The 20,894-nt window shown below is 36.2% G+C and overlaps 1 protein-coding gene across 3 annotated transcripts in view; it reads left to right on the top strand.

Annotated features, from left to right (window-relative positions):
- The window catches only part of CCSER1 (coiled-coil serine rich protein 1), a 655,853-nt gene that overhangs the window by 511,162 nt on the left and 123,797 nt on the right, over positions 1-20,894 (top strand). The window contains exon 10 of one of the 3 annotated variants that reach the window (XM_051789751.1): positions 13,261-13,306. The exons of the other annotated variants lie outside the window; for them this stretch is intronic. Coding sequence (XP_051645711.1) covers positions 13,261-13,306 — 46 coding nt within the window. The remainder of the gene's footprint in view (positions 1-13,260; positions 13,307-20,894) is intronic. 3 annotated transcript variants of the gene reach the window in all.

The following is a 20,894-nucleotide window of genomic DNA, read 5'->3' as shown; positions in this document are numbered from 1 at the left end:
GGGAGAGAACAGTTGCTTGATATTAACTACGGTTCAAGTCTTATCTCTTCACCATTTATTCTCTGCGTTTTCTCTGTCGGAGTCTTTTTGAATTCTGAAAATTAATTTGAAGAGCTTCTCAAAACAAGGATAGTATAAAGTATTTCCTACTCTATGTCTGACTCAGGAAGGCATAGTGGAGGTGTGAGTGTACACCGTATAGTCTGTTGGAGAAAAAGAAGATTCCTGTTTTGTAGGTTGCATGAGCTACATTGAGAGGTCTTGTGTGTGTGTTCACAAATAATTTAAGTAATTCAAAGTACAGTTAGAGCCATGCCTCTTTTCCCTTCAAGCTCATTACGTGGTTGTTTGCCAAAATATTGAAGTGCTGTGTACCATAAATGTTAATAATTTTTCATTCTCAAGTATGTTTCTTAGTGAGTAGTGAAATAAACCATTTTGATGATATGAGTTCAACTTCAAAAAAGGCAATTCTATAAAGAAGGGATTTCTATTTGAAGGTGCATCATTTGGGCATTAGATAATGTTTATGAGGTTTTGATTTCTAAATGTGACATTAATGACTGTTAGTCATGCCTTGGCACCTTTTAAAATAGCTTTTGCAGTTATAATTTTTTTTTGTTTGTTTATAGTAGTAAACTCTTGTTTTAATGAGATGCGCAGTGATAAGAAGTAATCAGAGGTACAAGTTCCTTCATGGAATGACAAATACACCATTGGTACTATAATGAGAAAGTCTGAGTTCTGAGGCATAGAGAATATTCAAAGTTAAAGGATGATTTGGTTTTTTTCTTTCATCTCCCTTTATATATCAGTTTAAATGCTTGCTAATTTGGGAGACAGAAAAAAATGCCCTGAACCGCCAGAGAAGTTGCTGCATGTATACTTCATGCTTCTATAGTAGATATTCTCTAATAAAAGGAGAGGGAAGAGATTTTGAAAACCCATGTTGGTTGTTGTGACACTCATTCTAGGACAATTTTGTTTGTCTTCCTTAGTTCTTAATAGCTGGTGTCCTTTCTTTGACTGTAGCATAGCCTTAAGGCTATTTAAAAAGAAAGAAAGAAAAAACACCTCAAAATAAAATAATAAGGAAAAGTCAAGGTGACTCTCATCTGTTATATAGAAAACAAACAGATGTTACTCTCATTTTTGTGGTACTTCTGAAAACTGCTATTGTATCAAATCCCACGTGCATGTATATGTGTAACTAACACTCCTCTCACAAAAAAACCCCACCTTTGTAATATCTTGCTTTCTCATTCAGGTTTGAATTCGACTGTGTTTAATAACCTTTTTTCCAATAGTTACTCTTTTTTTCTTATCTAATCTCATCTGTTTTGTAGTAGAGTTATACCTGTGATTTGGGAAATTATGAAATTTCAGTTAGAAGACTAGACACAGCTTGAATGTACCTCCAGAAGCACAAAGTTTTAATCAAATGACAAGTGCAAAGATTGCCAAACCTCCACCTAAAATGTCTTCAGCAGTTTGGAATTCAAAGTAGAAATGTCACCTGCCTTTTTTTCAGTCGTATTTTGACCTACATTTATTAGAAGGAATTTCCACACAGCTGGTAGCATACCTACATGCTGTAGCTGTGATCTTCTTGGCTTTGGCATTTTTATTGACTCTAAGAAGATAAGGAGATTCTTAGTCCATCCCCTCTTCCCAGGCTTCTTCTGTTTCTTCTTTTTTTTTGTCCCTACCCACCTATCATTTTCTTTTGTTTCATGCCTCATTAATAAATCTTAGTAAAATAGATACTTTGTTTTCTTCATATCCTACCATCCATTCAGTAAAAAGTTAGAATTCATTGTGGTATATGCACTACCAGTAAATCTGATAATAGTAGTGAATTTTAATACATCAAGTGATAAAAAGACTTTTCCATTTTGCAACTGAGTAAAAAATTTAGTTCAATTGCAGAGTGTGGGAAGGAAGAAATGTTTTGTGCCAAATTAGGTTTTGTTGTGCCACACGTGCTTTGTGTGAAGCATGTAGCATTGTATTCTTAGGGAAGTATGCATTAACAAGGTATCAGGGAATCTGACAAGCAACAAAGGCAAGGGACTGAGCTGCAATTCAGAATGTTTTAATGTAGTTACAAGGCATTCACTTGTTTTGAAAATGCTTTGGTATAAGAGGTTGGAAAAAATAATGTTCAACTGATTATTTCTAGATGAATGCTGAGGAAGGGACAGGCTTAAATGGAATAGAGAGTGTTTCTGAAAGGTATGCCAGCCTTCACACTGAAGGAAGTATAAAATCAAGCAGCAACAAAAATATGCATAGTAATAGCAGCACACAGGTTCATAACAGCAATTCCCTGCAGCTGTGTGTAAGGTTGTATTGTGGGGGTTTTTTTGCAATAAATTCCTTAAGCAGCTAGGATGCTATTGAAACACTATGCTAAAAGGCTTCTGTAAAAAGCTGATGGGTAACCCTGTATTAAAAAGAATGGTTTGGGTTGGAAGTTATCGTTAAAGGTCATCTGGTCTAGCCTCCCTCCAGTGAGCAAGGATATCTCCAACTAGATCAGGTTGCTCAGAACCCCATCCGACCTGGCCTAGAATATTTCCAGGGATGGGACATCCACCACCTCTCTGGGCAACCTGTCCCACTGTTTCACCACCCTCACTGTAAAAAAACTTGACCTTCCTTCAGTTTAAAACCATTACCCCTTCTCCTATTGTAGCAAGTCCTGCTGCAATCTGTCCCCATCTTTGTTGTAGGTCCTCCTTAGATACTAAAAGGCTGCTTATCTGCAGACTTCTCTAGGCTAAACAACCCCAACTCTCTCAGCCTTTCCTCATAAGAGAAATGCTCCAGACCTCTAATCATCTTTGTTACCCTCGTCTGAACCTGCTCCATCAGATCCATGTCTTTCCTGTGCTGGGGACCTCAGAGATGGACACAGCACTGCAGGTGGGCTCTCATGAGAGCAGAGTAGAGGGATGGAATCACTTCCCCTCGACCTGCTGCCCACGCTGCTTTTGATGCAGCCCAAAACATGATTGGCTTTCTGGGCTGCAGGTGCACATTTCTGGGTCATGTCCAGCCTCTCATCCACCAGCATTCCCAAGTCCTTCCTGGCAGGGCGGCTCTGGATTTGTTTATCCCTCAGCCTGTGTTGATACTGGGGCTTGCCCTGACCCAGCTGCAGCACCTTACACTTGACCTTGTTGAAATTATTGAGATTCCCATGGATCCACTTCTTGAGTGGATGGCATCCCATCCTTCAGGTGTCAACTGCACCACTCAGTTTGGTGTCATCTGCAAATTTGCTGAGGGTGCACTCTATCCCACTGTCTGTGTCATTGATGAAGATAATAAACAGTACTGGTCCCAGTAGACCCCTGAGCGACACCACTCATCACTGATCTGCATCTGGACATGCCAAAAAAGGTAAAATACTGTATTGCTCAGGTGAGCATAGGTCAAATTAATTCATATATATGAAACAAACAGAAGAAACAGTCAGCAGAGCTAAATCTAATAGCAAACTTCCATGATTGTCCATTTGTTCAACAGAGAATCATATTTTATTGAACCAAATCAAAATCTCAGATGCTGAAAAAGGTTGAGCAAAGCATGAGCACATCAATTAGACTGTGGCTTAGATATGAGAATTGTAAAAATATTTGTGGTTTCAATTTGCCTGCTGGGATTTTTATAATTATTATTATTTGTAAGGATTAACTGGCAAATTATAGATTCTGGAAACAAAAAAGAAAGATTTTCTTTTTACAGGAAAAGAATAGACATGAAAGATAATTGTCTTCAGGAACTGAGAAATTAAATATTTCCTACCAGGCAGTTGGAAATCAAATTTGAGAGCTTGATACACTGCCTGTAAAATAAAAATCAAAATGAGACGTATCCAGAATCATGTCCCTTTTCTTTTGTAGTATGTGTTTTATTTATATTTTAATTTGGTTTTGTAAAGAAGCTAAATCAACAATCTGAAAACAGGTCTTCTGCTTGAAGGTGATACAAATTAACATACATCTCAGCAATAAAATCTTTCTCCAATAACAGTTTGCTTCAGCTTTGGGCATAAGAGAAGTGATTGTGTCCAATCAATTTTTTTATTTTTTTTCTACCAAGGATGATAATGTTTTCTCCCTCCCTGCCTCTCTCATCCCCACCCCCCTGCAGTAGTGCTTTGTTGTAATGTGAAGATTTACCAGTTAGGTCCAGGACAATTAACACTTGGGCCATCAAGCATTAATCCAATGACAATTGCTTTCATACTGACTGAGAGAGTTCATCATCTAATAACCATTCCTTTCCTTTCTTGACAGTCAGTCACCTTTTTCATGTGTATACTCATATGATTCATTTATAGATATGTATTTTTGAACTATAATCCTCACTTTCCTAATAGAGCCATCAAATTAGTTTAAAAGCTCATGCTATTTGTAATAATGAGTTATTGGTGTTAGCTACTTATATTATTTGTTACAAATAAAATTAAATTAATTGAATCAAACAGGAGCTTTTACAAATATTCTCCTACCACTTGTGGATTGTGAGTATCTGCCTTCATGTGGACAACTAATATATACAGAGAGCGCTGCATACAGTATTTGAGCTTACACAAGAAGAAAATACTTTGGGATAGCAATGACTTCCACTGACTTTTGGTCAGGCCTGTAATGTAATCACATCAAAACTGGCACTGGTAATCACACTCTTGGTGATTTGTACAAGCTTGATATTCACCCCTTAAAAACAGGAAAATGAGTTTGGATTGCTGGGGTATGTCAAACAGGGACAATTACAGGAAATAGTATAGAGAACTGTGGAAATATTTATTTAATGTAGCAAAGCAAACATTGCAGTTCTACACTTTCTCAGTGAATATGGGACTAGATTTGCAGTTTGCAATAGGGAGAGAAGTCCAGATTTCACATGTTGTTGTTGTGGTTTAATCACAGATAGCAACCAAGTACCACACAGCCATTCACTCACTTTCACACCAGCAGGATCAGGGAGAGAATCAGAAGAGTAAAAGCTAGAAAACTCCGAGGTTAAAAAACCATCTCTATATTATCATCACTGTCTTTAGTGCAAATCCAAAAAGTAACCCAATACTAGCCATTGTGAAGAAAATTGACTCTACCCTAGCCAGTACCAGCGCAGTTGTTCATTGTTACATATTTCTTTTTAGCATTACCACTGTTTTTTATGAAACCACAGGAGGCTATTTTTAGAAATAAATGAGCTATAGTGAAAATATGAGCTGAAAAGGTAGCTGTAAATGTGTGCTTCAGCATTAGGTTCTGATTAAATTAAAATTGGAATTTGGATCCCTAGGCATTCAGTTAAGCTTTGTACAAACATTTACTGCAGTGTTATGTTCTGATCTAGATATAATCATCCAATGGTCTTTACCCTTTTCTCTATTGAATTTTTAATTTACAGGTGGTTAAGTCAAAATTCATTGCTGACACCTGGCTTTGAGCAGGAGGGGAAACTACATGACCAGCAAAGATCTCTTCCAATTAGAATGGTGCAGATTGTGTAATAATCAATCAATAGGATGTGGATATATCTATACCATATGCATTTTTGAATTGGTTCTAGAAGCACTTTGCATGCATATGTATATATCTGAATTCAGTTGTGTAGGCAAAAGCAACAACAGCTAGAAATGAGAAGTGAAAATAACTTCACAAACAAAATCATTTGATTTTTTGCCTCCCTTTGAATCCAATGAAGAAATTTTCCTATGGTTGATGCTGGGAGTAATTCAGGGCTAAATAAGGCCAGTCTTAAAACAAAACAAAACAAACGCCAAAAAAACTTTGCAGAGCTGGATATCATGGTTATGAACCAGGTACAAGACAAAAAGTGGCCATTAGTGGAAAACTTAGTTCAGGTAAGAGGACCTAAATACATGAGATCACCCTCAATCAGACTTTCAGCAGAAGGGTGGCTTTTGACAGGAGGAAGGGGCTGAGGAGAGTGAGAGAAGGGGTGGAAGTTGCCCAGCATTTTCAGTCTGAATTTCCCATGCACAGCCCTAAAATAGAACTAAATGAAAGATGTCTTAGGCAACAGTGCCTAAGAGACCTGTAAGACCAAGTTCGTGAAAGACTTAAATGAGCAAAGCAGGGTAGCTTTAAAACAACTTGTATAAAACGGAAGGCAGGGATAGCAAAATTCAAGTTCCCTTAAGTCAAGTCTCCTGAGAAGAGAAAGAATTGGGAGATCAAAGTGAATAAGAAATTAATGTAACATAACATCTAAAGTGTGAATGAGAAGTCTGCAAATGAGTTAATATTTTCTGATTTCATTTTTTTACCATATTCACAAAACATTTTCTTTAAATGTAAGAACAGTGTTTCAGCAGATGTTGAGGCATGCAAGGATTCACAATTTATAAGAAATTTCCACCTAAGCGATTTGAGCAGGTTTTTGTTGCCAGTAAGAGAGTTACAAGGAAGCATTCAATTAACAGAGGGAAGCTGGCTGTACAGGAATATCACTTGGATTATCCATTTGAAACGTGTATCCTATTGCTATCACATAAGGGACTGTAAGTACCCAGAAAGACTGTTACTGCCTTGTCTGATTGTATCTAGAGCTAACCTAGTATGTATAGGTTGGCCTTATGAGATTGCAAACCGAAAACTGGTGTGAAAGTGTATTTTAAGATATTTCACTTATATATGGAAGCAGATTGCTGAAAAGTGCATGTAAATGTTGATTCAGAGTCGAAAATGTGCCAAGAGACTGTTAGTAAAATATTTACTGATAACTTTAAGATGGAAATACGTCTTCCTTATTGAGCTATAGCTTCAGTTTGGAGTGTATTTGGAGGAGGAACATATTTATATTAATCTGTCTATAGACTATGGAGCCACATTGGCTCTTGGGGCTATTTTCTTTTAGTAGTTTTATTCATGCTTGGCATAGCTTTCAAAAAAGTGAAAATGGATTGTGTGCTATCATCTTCAATTGCACATAGATTTAAATATTTTGGAGTTTTATGAAGGCCTTATTTTAGGCCACTATAGGAACAAACCATTTTTTTCTTATTACTCTGTTTAAGGTAAAATACATTGCAATGTGAAATTTAATAAAGGAAAAAGGCACAAATGATAAGCAGTTTGTCATCAGAGGGAATGTAAAGACTGTATGTTGTCCATTATTAAAGTTGGATAATGCTATAAAAGACATTAAGTTGAAAACAATTGTTCGTGAAAAGTAGTGGAGGGTTTTACTTGCTTGGGCTTTTTTTTTAGTGTTTTCAAATTCTATCTTTCTAAAAGGAAAAAGAACTCTTGTTCTGCTTGAGTTTTGCTATAAAGCCTATGTCTCCCTGCTTTGACTATGGTTTTTCATTTATATTTATGCAGATGATTTTTCTTCCAAAGTGTCAAGCTTTCCACCTCTCTGTATTCAACTTGTCAAAATGAGCCTGAAGGATGGATGGTTTCTACATAAGTCGAAGTGGTCTTAGCACTTAAAATTTTAAATGGGATTTATTTTTTTTTTTTTTAATTTTAAATGGGAAGTTTTTAAAATGAGCAGTTGAGTGAAGGCTTGAAATTCAAGTAGAAAACAGGGCAAAGCTATCCTAACTAACATAGTCCTATTGAATCAGCTATGTAATACAAGTGTAAGCTGTCACGCCGAAGCACATCTTACCATTTTAACATTTGCCCTCTTTGTGAAAGAAATATATTCTGCTCTTACAAGAGAACGTGGGAGTGATGTAGCAAGTTCTTCTGTCTCTAGGAAATCTTATGTATTGTTGATAGTATGTCATCATGTATTGATGTGGAATTATCTTTCAGAACGCCTGTGAGATCAGCTGAACCTTTTTTTATGTGGTCATAACTAAGACTTCAGAATAGCCTGTCTTTTAAAAGACTGTGCTTTTTATTCTTAGTGGTGCTCTGAAACATTCTGAGATATCGGTCTGGTTTCTGTAGTGAGAAGAATATTTGAAGTTCATGTCAAAGTATTATGTGCTTTGTCTAGGAAAATGTTGTATATCGTGAGTTAGGCTCTTTTAAAATTATAACATGAAGTTGAAGTTGTTTTGAGGTTTTGGGTTGTTTTGCAGGAGCAGAGGGTGATTGGGGGTTTTTTGTGTGTTTTTTTTTTTTAATCTGCCTTTTAAACCATGTAATAGGTGGATTTGTGCTCTAACAGAATAGAGGGCCCTTGGAAAAGCATTCATTTGACGGGTAGTGAGCTCTTCTGTTTATTTCTGGCATTGACTGGTCTGTTGTTAATACACATCTTTGTGGCGATTCCTCATAGAAAGTGACAAAAAAAGAACAGCAATATTTGTGTAGTTATTCTGCAGAGGGGGTATTCAGTTGAATTGATTTGATCATTTCATATATTGCAGTACTGAGGCTTCCGATTTGCTCAAGGTGAACCCAGAGGACTTTGGTTGCTGTATTAAGTTAATAACAGGTGAAATCATAACTTTGGAGTTCAGTTAGATATAGGAAACACATGCAGTTGATAAAGTATTTTTATTGAAAAGCTTCCTTTGAAAGCAAGCTAATACATACTTGGATGTTTTGCTTTGTTGAATAGGTTGCATTATGAACCCTTTTCATTTGAACTTCCTTGCTGCTGTTGTCCCAGAATAGCTATAGTCATAAATATTTAGACTGTTTGGTGTTTGTAGTCATTACTTTAAAAAGTTGACAGTGACTGGTTTTGTTCAATGCGGGGATGTGAGAAATAAAACAGCTGTGGGAACTAAATGCCAGATTCTCTTGCAGAGTTCATTGGAGTTTTCAGCGAATACTTAACTGTGACTTCTGACAGAAACTGTGTCATACTCTCACCTTGACAAGATTAAAAATTGATAGTGTTTTCAAAAAGAACTGAGTTTTGTGATGTTCTGATTGCATTTCTGAAAGCTAAGTGAAAAGAAATTAGAAATGACTGACTGAAGGAATGTAAACGGAACAACTGTGTATCTGCTTGTCTGGTGCATAAAATCCACATTCATTTTAGGGCTGTCTTGGGTAATCAAACATTCCTGCATTAAAAATGAGGGGATGCTGAGGATATGTTATATGGAGGCAGAAAAGCTAAAATAAAAGTCTCTCTTATTTTTCTCTTTTGAGGAACAGAGACTGTGGCACCAAATTACATGGCAAAGGAACATACAGAAAAATTAGTCTGTGCCCTGCTTCACAGGGAACACAACTTCTAAGGAATCTATCCTAAGCTCGAGTTAACTAGCTGATTAGTCCTTAGTTCAGCATCTGGTGCTATGGTAAATATTAAATAAATTAGTCTGATTGCATAGAATACTTAAGCTTCTCTGGCCCTCCCAGACAAACAATCACTTCAGACTGAAATCTCAATATATTTTGTGACACAGGCTATAAGATGTAGGCAGGAATCAAGACCTGAGCAGATGTATTTTCTTTTCATACTGTGTTCGTTTGCAAAGCAGTCCTAAAAATTGTGTTTCCCTCACTGGCCTTTTGAATAGGCCAGATGTTATAAATGAGGCATCCTGGCATCTTCACTTTTAGCTTACAGATCTGGATGGATTCCTGAGCTCTGACTTTTCAGGTACTGAAAGCTGTTTTCTCCTCACACGCATATTTAAAAGTGAAATTTAGGGGCTGTCCATTTTTAAACCTTCCCTCCAGATAGTCTCTGTTCACAAAGAGTGACTTTTTTCAGTTTCCTTACCTGGGCATGTTAATTGGCTGCTGATGAAGTGTATGTCACTCCACTCACTGGACTATTTTGGTATTTGTTGGAAGAATAATGTGTGTTGCAATATCAAGAATATAATTTTTAAAATCTATTTCATGTGAAATGAATTAGCAAAGAGAGATTTATTTATGCATGTTAAGTTCTTTAGAACTAATTGAAGTGGTTAAGAAAGGTGTAATCATCATGAAAACTGCTTTCCTGCTTCTCATAAATGGCAACCTGACTTGCTGGCATTTTAGCAATGAGTTGATACAGGCAGAGGGATCAACCAAAAAAAAACCCGTTTTTGCACAGTGATCTGGGATGTTGATTCTGTACCTCTGTTCTGTGCATTTACATGATAAAGGTATAAAAGATGCTATTGTTAACATGTTTTATGTACCCTTGAAAGAACCTCAGAACACTCTAAATCAAAATGAGTTATATACCTTAAAATGTATGAAAATCAGAGTCATGGTGAACTTCATGCATGCATGCAACTGTATTTAAAGAGTAATCGAAATTCAAGGTATATACTGAGAAGAGTATTTTGAGAGATGCTATTCAGTAAGTGATCTCTTAGTTAAAATTATGCAGCAAAAAGATAAGGAAGAGTTACCCCCTTAGAAGCTTCAGATGCTAACGTTTATAAAGCATTAACTTAGTAACTACAAGGTAATTAGTAATCTAAAATGCCTCTATATTATTGATAGCATTATCCCTTTGTAAGACTCTACATATCTGTGAATCACAGGGCACTTGGAAAACTTAATAAAGTATTTAGTATGAAGTGATCATGGAAGCCTAGACACTTTCAGGATTACATGTTATACCACATAGAGAGGACAGAAAGAAAGTTACATGTAACTGGAACTGTTGAACTACCATGAGTTCTAGCAGAGCCTGAATTTTCTGCAAACCTGAAACTTGGCTTAGTTTTGAAAAACTATTTATTATTGTGCCAGATGATACTGAAGGATAACATTTATTTCTGGAGTATGTGAAAAGCAAAGGAAGGCCTGGTTAAAAGATAAATATCTTTTCCCCTGAGAAGGCAAATTACTCTGGAAATCAAAAATATTAAAAAGTAGTGCATTAAAATTCATTGGCATCTTGCTTTTCAAAGTAGCATTATGTAATTAGAAATACATAATTTGTGTCAGTAGTGATAATAATAATCAGCAATCAATAATTAAATTCCCAGTTCTTTGGTGGATGGATTTGTATAAGTTGAGGCTGTGTAAATGTTTTCTATTTGATTAATGGCTGGGGAAAATGTACATGCTACACATTAAAAGTACAGGAAAAACAAGAAAACTACTGGCTAAATAAGCAAGTAGTCATTTAACCATTATCAGACCAATTTACTGTGTGCTTTTTGGTTTTTATATGATTTCACAGATCATTTTAATGTTTTTAAATGATGAACTGAAAACTTACTTTTAGTACACAGTACCACTGTGTACCTCAGCTTTTCTAGAAAGCCTTTAGGCAAAACAGGATAACATATAGTTGGGAGAATGGGGAGATTGTGGTGCTGCCGTTATGCAATGTGTGTTCTTCAGCATTTCTAGCTTTGCTGTAGATAAATTTCCTTAGTATTTCAAATAACTGTATTTTGTTTTTGAAAGACTTAAGGGAGCACTGGAAATAATAGGTAAAGCCTTAGCAGCCACTGAAGAAGTCATGTGAGTGCTAAGTGTATGATTGGATTTGGTACCCAAACCAACTTGCCCTTTGGCTACTATGAGATGTTAGCTGGTGATAAATGTGGACTTTGACAGTGCTGAAATAACCCCAGAAATAACTGTGGCATTCGGGGATAGTGCACTTGCAGGGCACTTGCCTGCCTTGGAGGAAAAGGCTTTGAACACACTGCCTGTTTTCCCTATTTTCCTGGTAAGTAGGAGAGCTTACTGCCTTTTCCTGGCAGCCTTGCAACCTTGAAAACAAGAGATGCAGATACTGATGTTTTTGCTGCCCTAACACAAGTTAACCCCGGCTTGCCCTCTTGGCTACTTGTTGCAGTGACTGTGGCCTCTTACTACAGTTGCAGGAGGGAATTGTTCTTTGAGTGACAAGCTTGGGGCATAGTAAGACAAATGGTTTCTGCAGAGCTACCCAGCACTGCATGTGGCCACAGCATAGCAGTGTCACAGCCACGGTATCTAAAGTGAAGAATAATCATAATTATTTCATCATTATTCTGGTTTTCCTTTAAAAAAGGGATATGGGATCAGCGATGTAAAGATGGTTTTTCTGTTGCACTTTTTAGATATGCATATATATTCTTCACTTGTCCTAGCTAAAGGAAAATGGCATTTTACAAGACCTGAAAGAGCAAATTATCTTCAAGAACCAATGCCTAGTACTGTCTAAATGTCTGGTAAATCAGTTCCCAGCCTTGACTTCTAAGAGATGGTAGAAGTCAAATTGACTTCAAAGGAAGCCAAGCTCCACTCAAGTGTTATAAGTTTCAGGTGTTTGATCTTTTTTTTTTTTTTAAGGCAGTACTTGCAAACTAAATTTTACTGTAATTTAGTCACCCTTGACTACCCAGTCCAAATGATCAGAATGCTCTTTGACATTGGAAAGGAGGATGCAGTCTTGGACACACATTTAAAGCAGAGCTCTGCTTCATGGTCTAGATTCAGAATGAGACAACATAGTTTAAAAATGGTGCTTTTCAAATTTTATACACTAAAGTTTCTCTTTACCAAGTCATCCTCTTCCTTTCTGTTATTAGTTTGTTTTTATGGGATTGGTTTGTTGATTTTGGGGGTGAGCGGGCTGGTGTGCTGAGGGAGACTGTGGAAATAGGGGATCACGTTGGGAAGAGATTTGCCTACAGATCCTAACTGGTATGACTTGCTTGGTATTTGATTCATGGTTTGATTACATGCACAGTTGGTATTTCAGAGATGTGTGGTAATTGGTGGCATAATGCACAAAAGATGAAGCACTCTATCTACTGGAAGAGTATACTGTGTATATTGATCAGGCATTTAATAAAGCTGCTTCCTGTCAGCTGTCAAAAAACTGACCCAGTGAGGACATGTTGAAGAATTGTGGAGAGAAGATAAGGAGGAAGTGGCAAGAACCAAACAGTACTGCACTCACTCTCCTTCATACCTGTTTGAAATGTACTTTACCTTCAAACAGTGACAGTATCAGCTAAGACATTGATGTAATTGAGCCTTCTTATTATTGTAAAGAAATTCATATTAATATATACTCCATACGTTGTCCTTTTCATCAAATTTAATTTTTGACAAGTATGAGCATGCCTGTCTTAGGCTGATACTTTTTTTCCTGTCTTCTTTCTTTCTCTCTCTTTTTTCTCTTTTTGGTTCATTGTATTCACTGATGGGTGGATTACTCACAGAATGTTCTCCACTATAATTTATGTTTATCTGAAAGTAGGAACTGCAGTTCTTCAGTAATAACAAACTCTTCTATTTCGTTTCACTGCCTTCATTTTCTTCATGTCCTGTCATTTTTTTCATTTGCTGCTGCTGTTAATCTGACATCCTTTGCTCCAAAAAAAATGTGTTTTATTTACAGGGCACAGCATTTGGAAGTGCTCCTGTACCTTCTCGCAGGCAATTATGTGAGTCTCTTAAATTCCGCTCTGTGTTGTAAAGATGACTATGTGTTCATGTGCTGTAGCATGGCATGCCAATATAGAGTTAATGCCCTGAGGTCAATATTCAACCACTGGTGTTGTATATTGCCTGTAATGTGTTTGTAGCTAACAGCTTCTATTGACCCCTTCTTTATTTCTTTGTTGTGTTTTGTTCAACACATCATAAAATGGGGCTGCGCTGTGCACTATAGAGTTGCAAGAAGAGAAGAAAATACCATGATGACTCAAAGTCTGGAGGGGAATAAGAATAATATTATCAGATTACGTGTGCAGCATAGTGATGAGAAGCATTGTTAAAACTAAACAGACCCTTTTTCCTATTCTTCAAATTAGTCTCTCCATTGCGCAGACAAAAATAAAAAAATCTGGTCCTCAAAAAATGAAGAAATGGGAAATCAAACAACGTGGTGTAAGGCAGATGCTACTGAGATCAGCTATATTCCTTATAAGACTTTCCTTCTAATTAATTTGAAGAACAAGTCCATCTGCTGAGTTTAGGAGGAAAGGGAACTTTTAGAAAGGGATCTCATTCATCTTGTTTCCTTAAATCCATTGGAATTATTGATAATAAATAAAATTTCTCTTAAATTAAAATAAATTCCCCCTGCTGTCTACAAAAACCTGAGAAATCACAAACAAAGTGTGCTATATATTAAAAAAAAAAGAGAAAGGCTTGCATTCTAATTCAAGACGATCTCTCTGCTGCATTAATAGTGTTCGTGTGTGAGTGTGTATATTGAATATATAGATTCTCAGAATACCATCAGACTTTGAGATGAGGACTTTCTTACATTCCTTGAGTTATTTCTGTCTTTCTCCTCCTACCTTGAGTTAATGTCCATACTAAAGACATTGGTGTCTTCCATATGCACATAATAAGCTACAACCATGCACTGCATTATTATAATTACTGTGCACTGCATCACACTGCTGAATGTCAAATAGATTCATTACAATATAACATTACAGGCTTATTCATAAAATACAGTGCAGTTTGAACGATGCTTCATTGTTGGCAGTCTTGAAACATGTTGCTTGCATAAATTCACTGGTGCTGCTCTTGTGTATTCCTAGGAAAACATATGGCATTTGTCTATGAGTGTGGGTCTTGCAAAAGTAACAAAAAATATGATCTGTATATGACTGTCCTTTCTTTTGTGCAATTATCTAAGATGTTCCTATTCTACTGGGTATATCTAAGGGAAGTAAAAAATATCAAGATGTAACACTCTTCATGAAATATAATTGTACTCCTGTTACAGTTATTTAAGGTATGGTGGAAAGAATTAATATTCTCATTGAGTCCTTCAGAAAAACAGTGCTGGAGTTATTTTTATCCAATATGTATGTCACTTAGCAGTCTGCTAAAATGAAAATTCAAATTTCTGCCTGGCTTACTCTCACTTAAATTAATCCTGCTACTGATTTTTATGATTAACAACATCACTGAAGACTTTGGAAACACACTGAAACAATAACATGCTTTAACATACTCAGTACTATATAATCAGCACTGTACATCGTTGACAGCTTCCTTTCTTAAATGGAGCCCCTGTTTGAGGTGAATGATTAAGTATCATGTGATGAAGTGTCTGGGATTTGAACATAAGAAAAAGTGTGGGAAGGGAAGAAAATGTTTTATCTGGCAAAGATAGGTTAAAAATTTGGGTAACAAAATGGAGTTGCAGAACTCTGAAGTAGGCAGAGGAATGGATAATGGTCGGGTTAAATATGTGGATGAGTAGGCTGGAAGAAGTGGTCAGAATCTCCGTGCTTAGTTGATGAAAAGACAGTAAAAGTAACATCGCTGAAATGGTGAGATGTGAGAAGTAAGTTTAAAACAGCATTTATAGAATGTGTCAGTGGCTTTACTGTGAAACAAATGGAAGCAAAAACCCCATGTAAATAAGGGAATCCATAACATCCAGGGGAATTATTTCATCCGGCTTTTTTCTGCTTTTTTTGTGTTCTGGAAGGCAAAGATTTTATGGAACTATGAATATTTTGTGGTAAAGTTCTAACAGGAAGGTGGAATTATAGCTTGAACATCCTAAGATTGTCTTCTAGACATTGGTGGTCTTTGTTTTTTCCTGGTCCTTACAAAGCATTGAATGCTATTCTTGATCACGTACAGAAATGAATGGGAAAAGAGGTTGTCTGGGAATCCAGAGCAGCAATGCTACTGGATGAGTACTGTGTCCTATCATATAGAAACTGAAAGGTAGCAGAAATGTTTTTTTCCAGATGGTGTGACCCGTGATCCTACAGTAACTCTACTGCAATGGAAGAGGCAAGATTAATTTGATCTCAGTTCATGCGAGATGTTTTAGACTACAGGGCACTTGTGGGTGCTTCACCTCCAGAGTGAGCAGGGTTGGCTCAGTGGTGGTGTTGCAAGTCACCGAGAAGTCACAGACCTCTGGGCATCCAAAGCTGAACTAAACGTTGAGTGGCATCTGTGCTAATTCTGTGTTACCACCTTTCCTTATGTAGTCCAGGGTCCAGAGATGCTGCTGGGGAAATGTGGCAAAGTAGTGAGTGGTCGAGACTTAAGATGATGTTTATATAACATTTTAAAGTAAAAAAACCTCTACTCAAAGGGCATTTTAACTCTGGCTATAAACTATGAGACTCCTTATGAGTGTAAGGGTAGCTAATAAATTCCAATACGGGAGTTAAGGCTCCTTTCCACAAGATAGAAACTTGCTTTCTGAAATTGAATAGGTTGCAACTTTGTTTCTGTTTTACAATAAAGACACCAACAGAAGTGGAAGAAAAGGACCATACAATCCAAACTGATCAAAAGGTATGAGATAATCTGTAATTAGCAAGAAAATAAGATGCAAAGGCATCTTATGGGGATGGGCATAGGATGGGGAGTCCAAAGTGAATACAGGAGTGTAATGATAGCTGTATGACACAGCTTTGGGTCATTGGAATACTGCTGACCTAAAGGCAAAACACAGATTTACAAAATACAGTTATGACCTAATAAAATTTTGTATAAAAATAAAATGCAGCTGCAGATTTTTTGGCAGAATTGTGATATAGTCACCCTAGGGTGAAAAAGGCTCTCATATTTTCTTCTGTCACTTGTCTCTTACATAGAGTAGAAGCACAAATACACCAATGAAATACATAACGAAAACACCACAATGCCAAAAACACACATGTTCATTGCAAGATTTCCTTCAAACTGCACTTTTGTCCTGCAAAAGTTCATGTTGGAGTCAGGGTTTTAGGTTTATATCCTGTGTTAAAGCATAGTGGATCGTGCACCAGAAGGCAAAGCTTTTACTTTTTTATACCTGTGGTATTTTTTATAAAGACTTTATGCCAAACATTTTCCTTATTTAGCCTGAAATGTCCTCAAACTGCAAGTAATTGCCAATTGAAGGTGACAGTAGGTAGTACTTTTTAAGAAAATGTATTCTCATTTACATGTAATTTGGAAATGAAAAATACTTACCTGTTTTGATTAGCACTATTTAGAAGAAGAAATCAATGGGCAGAAATAGCATAGAAAGAACCATGCTACAATAGACATTCTTGAAACAGAGAAGGATCACAACAAAAATAATATGGTTATGTGGTACCTGACAATCAACTTTACAGACAGAAAAAATGGATCAATGGACACTTGGAATAGCCATGTTATATCCAGAGAATTTCATACCATCTAATGATAAGAAGAGTGCCAGAATTGAATGCAGCTAAACTAACCTTCTAGGCATGGAATTTCATACAATGAAGAATTTAAAATAAAATTACCTAACATCAAAATTAAAGGAAGTAGAGTCTTAGTTGGTTGATAAATGGCACTTTAATGTTGCAATCCCACAAACAAAGTTTAATTACTTGGGGCAAATATAAATACTTCAGAGTTTTAAATTCAGCTGTAGTGATTTTAATTACAGCAGAAAATATGTAGAATGGAAATTACAAGAGTTAAATTTCTAATGTAGATAGTTCACATGATGAAACACCTTAAATACTTGCCCACCATCAAGATATTTCAAAGCACTGGATGGCTTCTTTGGTCAACCAGAAGGAGAAAACAAGGAAATAAGATAAAATGCTGAGAAGTTAAGTATTTTATTGATTTATGGTGCATTGTGGAGGAAGAAACCTTTTTGAATTGAGTAGTTTTCTGATAAAGAGAAAAACCTAAGGTGGTAATGGTAAATGCATAAGTTATGAACAAAAATATTCACAATGTTTTATTTCAGAATTTTAATGAAAATCAAATTAATAGGCTAGCACACTAGTAAAAACATATTCTCTTATGAAAAAGTACTGGCAGTCACTTTCTTGTAGAGTTGATCAAAATATATGCAGACAAGATGTAAGTAAGTAGTAGTTTGGTTAAAACAATGCCTTAAAAATGCTTATTAAAAATACCTGCACGTTTGCAAAGTCATACCATACCAGGTATTTTCTCCAAAGGTTTATCTATCAGAATTCTCTTCTATGTATGATGAAAATTGTAAGCATAGGAAATAAATCAGTGTATTTTAAGCTTTATAAGGAAATTTCACCCTCACAGGAGGGTGCAAAATTCTCCCCCCAACTGTAAGCCAGATGGGAATTCTCCAGACTGGACATCTGACTAAGAAAATTCCTGATATCTTAATTTCACACAGTCACCGATTAACTGGGCATCTCTAAGCTGTGCAGATTGGAAAGCCCCAAGCTTCATGCAAATCTGAGCTATCAAAGGCTGTGCCTCTCTTAGTCAGGGAATCATTTAGGTTGGAAAAGATCCTTAAGATCAAGTCCAACCGTTAAGCTAACACTGCCAAGTCCACCACTAAACCGTGTCGCTAAGTGCCACGTCTTCATGTCTTTTCAATACCTGCAGGGATAGTGACTCCACCACTTTCCTGGGCAGCCTGTTCCAATGCTTGACCGTGATTTCAGTGAAGGAACTTTTCCTAATATCTAATCTAAACTTCCCCTGGAGCAACTTGATGCCATTTCCTCTCAATCCTGTCAATGTTACTTGAGAGAAGAGGCTGACCCTCACCTCACTACAGCGTCCTTTCAGGTAATTGTAGAGAGTGATGAGGCCCCCTTGAGCCATCTTTCCTCCAGGCAAAACAACCCCAGCTCCCTCAGCCACTCCTCATAAGACTTGTGCTCCAGACCCTTCACCAGCTTTGTTGCTCTTCTGTATAGTATTAGGTATATGTAGTATAACAGAAGCTGATCCAGAGAATAAAGTGACTGAGGTTGATGCGGTGGAGGAAAAGTTGTCTATATCTTAAAAATTATAATTGTGCAGCAATGAATCTGAGTAACTCAGTGTCTTAACTCAGTAGGACTGTGCACAAGTAAGATTTTTGTGAATTCAGGAACCTTGCTAACTGCAAGCTAATCCTGGATAGATTCTCTTTTCAAGATTTTGACTGAAGTTATGGTTTTGGAAGAGGTAAATTATGACTTCTTTTATTACCAGTTTTCTTATGGGAGGTGCTTAAATGTTTATAAGATATGTAGAGAAGTGAGGGAAAAAACAAACCCTCTTAATTACTGTAAAAGAAGTATGTTCTTAATTCTATAAAGGTTAGATTTATGCAAGTATGATGTCCATACATTCAATTACTGTCTAGGTAGAGCATAGAAATGTATCTGGGTAACTGTAAAAAACTTCCAGTCAGGTTTTAATGGAAGTAATTTACTTTCAAAAAATTAGCAGATAGTTTATTACAAATAATTTTAATTCTGTTTATTAGAAATAAATTATATAAATATTAATAATCCTTAGAATCTATTGTTTTACATATTCGGCTCATAAACCTTCATTGTACTATTTCTAAAAATGGTCTTATCTGACAATCACCTGCTAAATTTAATTTAAAAATTCATTACAAAATTATCCATTTAACTGAATATTCTTTTTGTCGCGTTTTTAAACTCAGTAACACGTTCTTAGTGACTTAGGCTTATTGTAATGTAATCACAAGTTACAGTCCTGCTAACTCCAGTAGAGGTAAGATCATGCTCTGTGTTTGCAAAATGATAAAATATATATATTCTGACAATTGTTTTGTTAATATATTATTATTTTTAAGTCATTCATTTGTGGGAGAGAATTCTAATTCCTTTAACAGCAGTTTCTGCTTTCATTCCTGTTTCTATGGAAACAAACATTAGCACAATGAAAGTTTTTAAAAAGTGATTGTTTGAAAACATTGGAGACTGGAGATTTCATTTAGCAAATTTGGAATCCACTCATAAAAGCCATAGAACTTAGATATAAAACAAAAATAAAAAGTTTTTATGTGACATCTTAACATGTGGGGGGTTTTTGTCTTTGTTTCTTCACTCCACGATTGTGAAGAATACTTTTTTAAAGAATACTGCTTTTTTAAAGAATACTGCTTTTTTAAATGAATTTTTAAAGAATACTGCTTTTATAAAACTCCCCAAGAGGAGTACTGTATGGAAGGATGTGGCTCTGTACCTAAGAACATTGAGGAATTTATAGAAATGAATTTTTTTATTCATCAGTTTGTGCTTGAAGAGTGAGAGTAGGACTGCTATGTACAGTGGTGTATTAAAAATCAGTTTTGTTTGCGCATCACACCTGAATAGGGGAGAAGAAAACAAATATGTTATTGCTATCTTATCATGGCATTGGCCATCTTGCTTGTCTTATCATTGAGCATGGAAAAAAAGCTATGATCATAATTTGATTAAAAACCAGATACTGTTTCCTGTTAAAATACAACAGCCCTTCAAAAACTTAATCTTTCATCATTGAAATAAATGTCCATCAGGTGAGATTCACCAAAATCAGACATAATCAGTTCTTCCTCTCCTGCTTTACATTCATGGACTGACTTGATTACATCTTAATCAAAGGAAAATAGAGCACAGAAGCCATGAACTTGAAGAATTGCTTATTGTGTTTGTTGTTTTCTGCTGCCATTATAGTGTGTAAAAATGAAATACATGGTTTTACACTTATTTTGAGAGTTAAAAGATACATATATTTTAAAGTAATTTCTGTATGAAATCCTTCAATATTCAGGGGGTTTTTAAGCTTTTTTTCCCCATGAAAATAAGCAGAAATGGCAGTTATGGGTCATAAATTACTGCTTGGCAGGTAAAAGGCATTAGGGAGAACTCAAGGAGGCTGTCGCAGCTGTGGAAGAGATTGCTCAGGTTATAAAATCTCCATCCTCAAATGTTTTCAAGACTTGACCAGTCAGAGGCATGACTGAGCTCACCTGGAGTTGGTGGTAGTTCCAAACAGGAGGCAGGGCAAGATGACCTCCAGAGGCCCATTCCAGCCAGTGCTTCTCTGAGTCTGTAATTTGGGAAGCACTGCTGTGAATAGAAAGAAGGGAAAAAATGTGCAGTCTTCGAAGCTGCATCTTTCTTTTGAGATTATTTTCTGTTTGCAAATTCATGTGCAGTTAATCTAAGAAACTTAAGCTACTAAATGGAGTAATTTATCTTTTTAAGTGGTTTTGTTTTCAAGTTTTTCAAATGAGATTAACTTTTCAAAGTGATGATACTTTTTTTTAATTCTAAAAATAAGGTT

The sequence above is a fragment of the Manacus candei genome, unplaced genomic scaffold (genome assembly GCF_025592945.1).
Source record: "Manacus candei isolate 608988 ecotype Guabito, Panama unplaced genomic scaffold, ASM2559294v1 h1tg000028l, whole genome shotgun sequence".
NCBI lineage: Eukaryota > Metazoa > Chordata > Aves > Passeriformes > Pipridae > Manacus > Manacus candei.
This window is presented reverse-complemented; position numbering and strand designations above follow the sequence as displayed.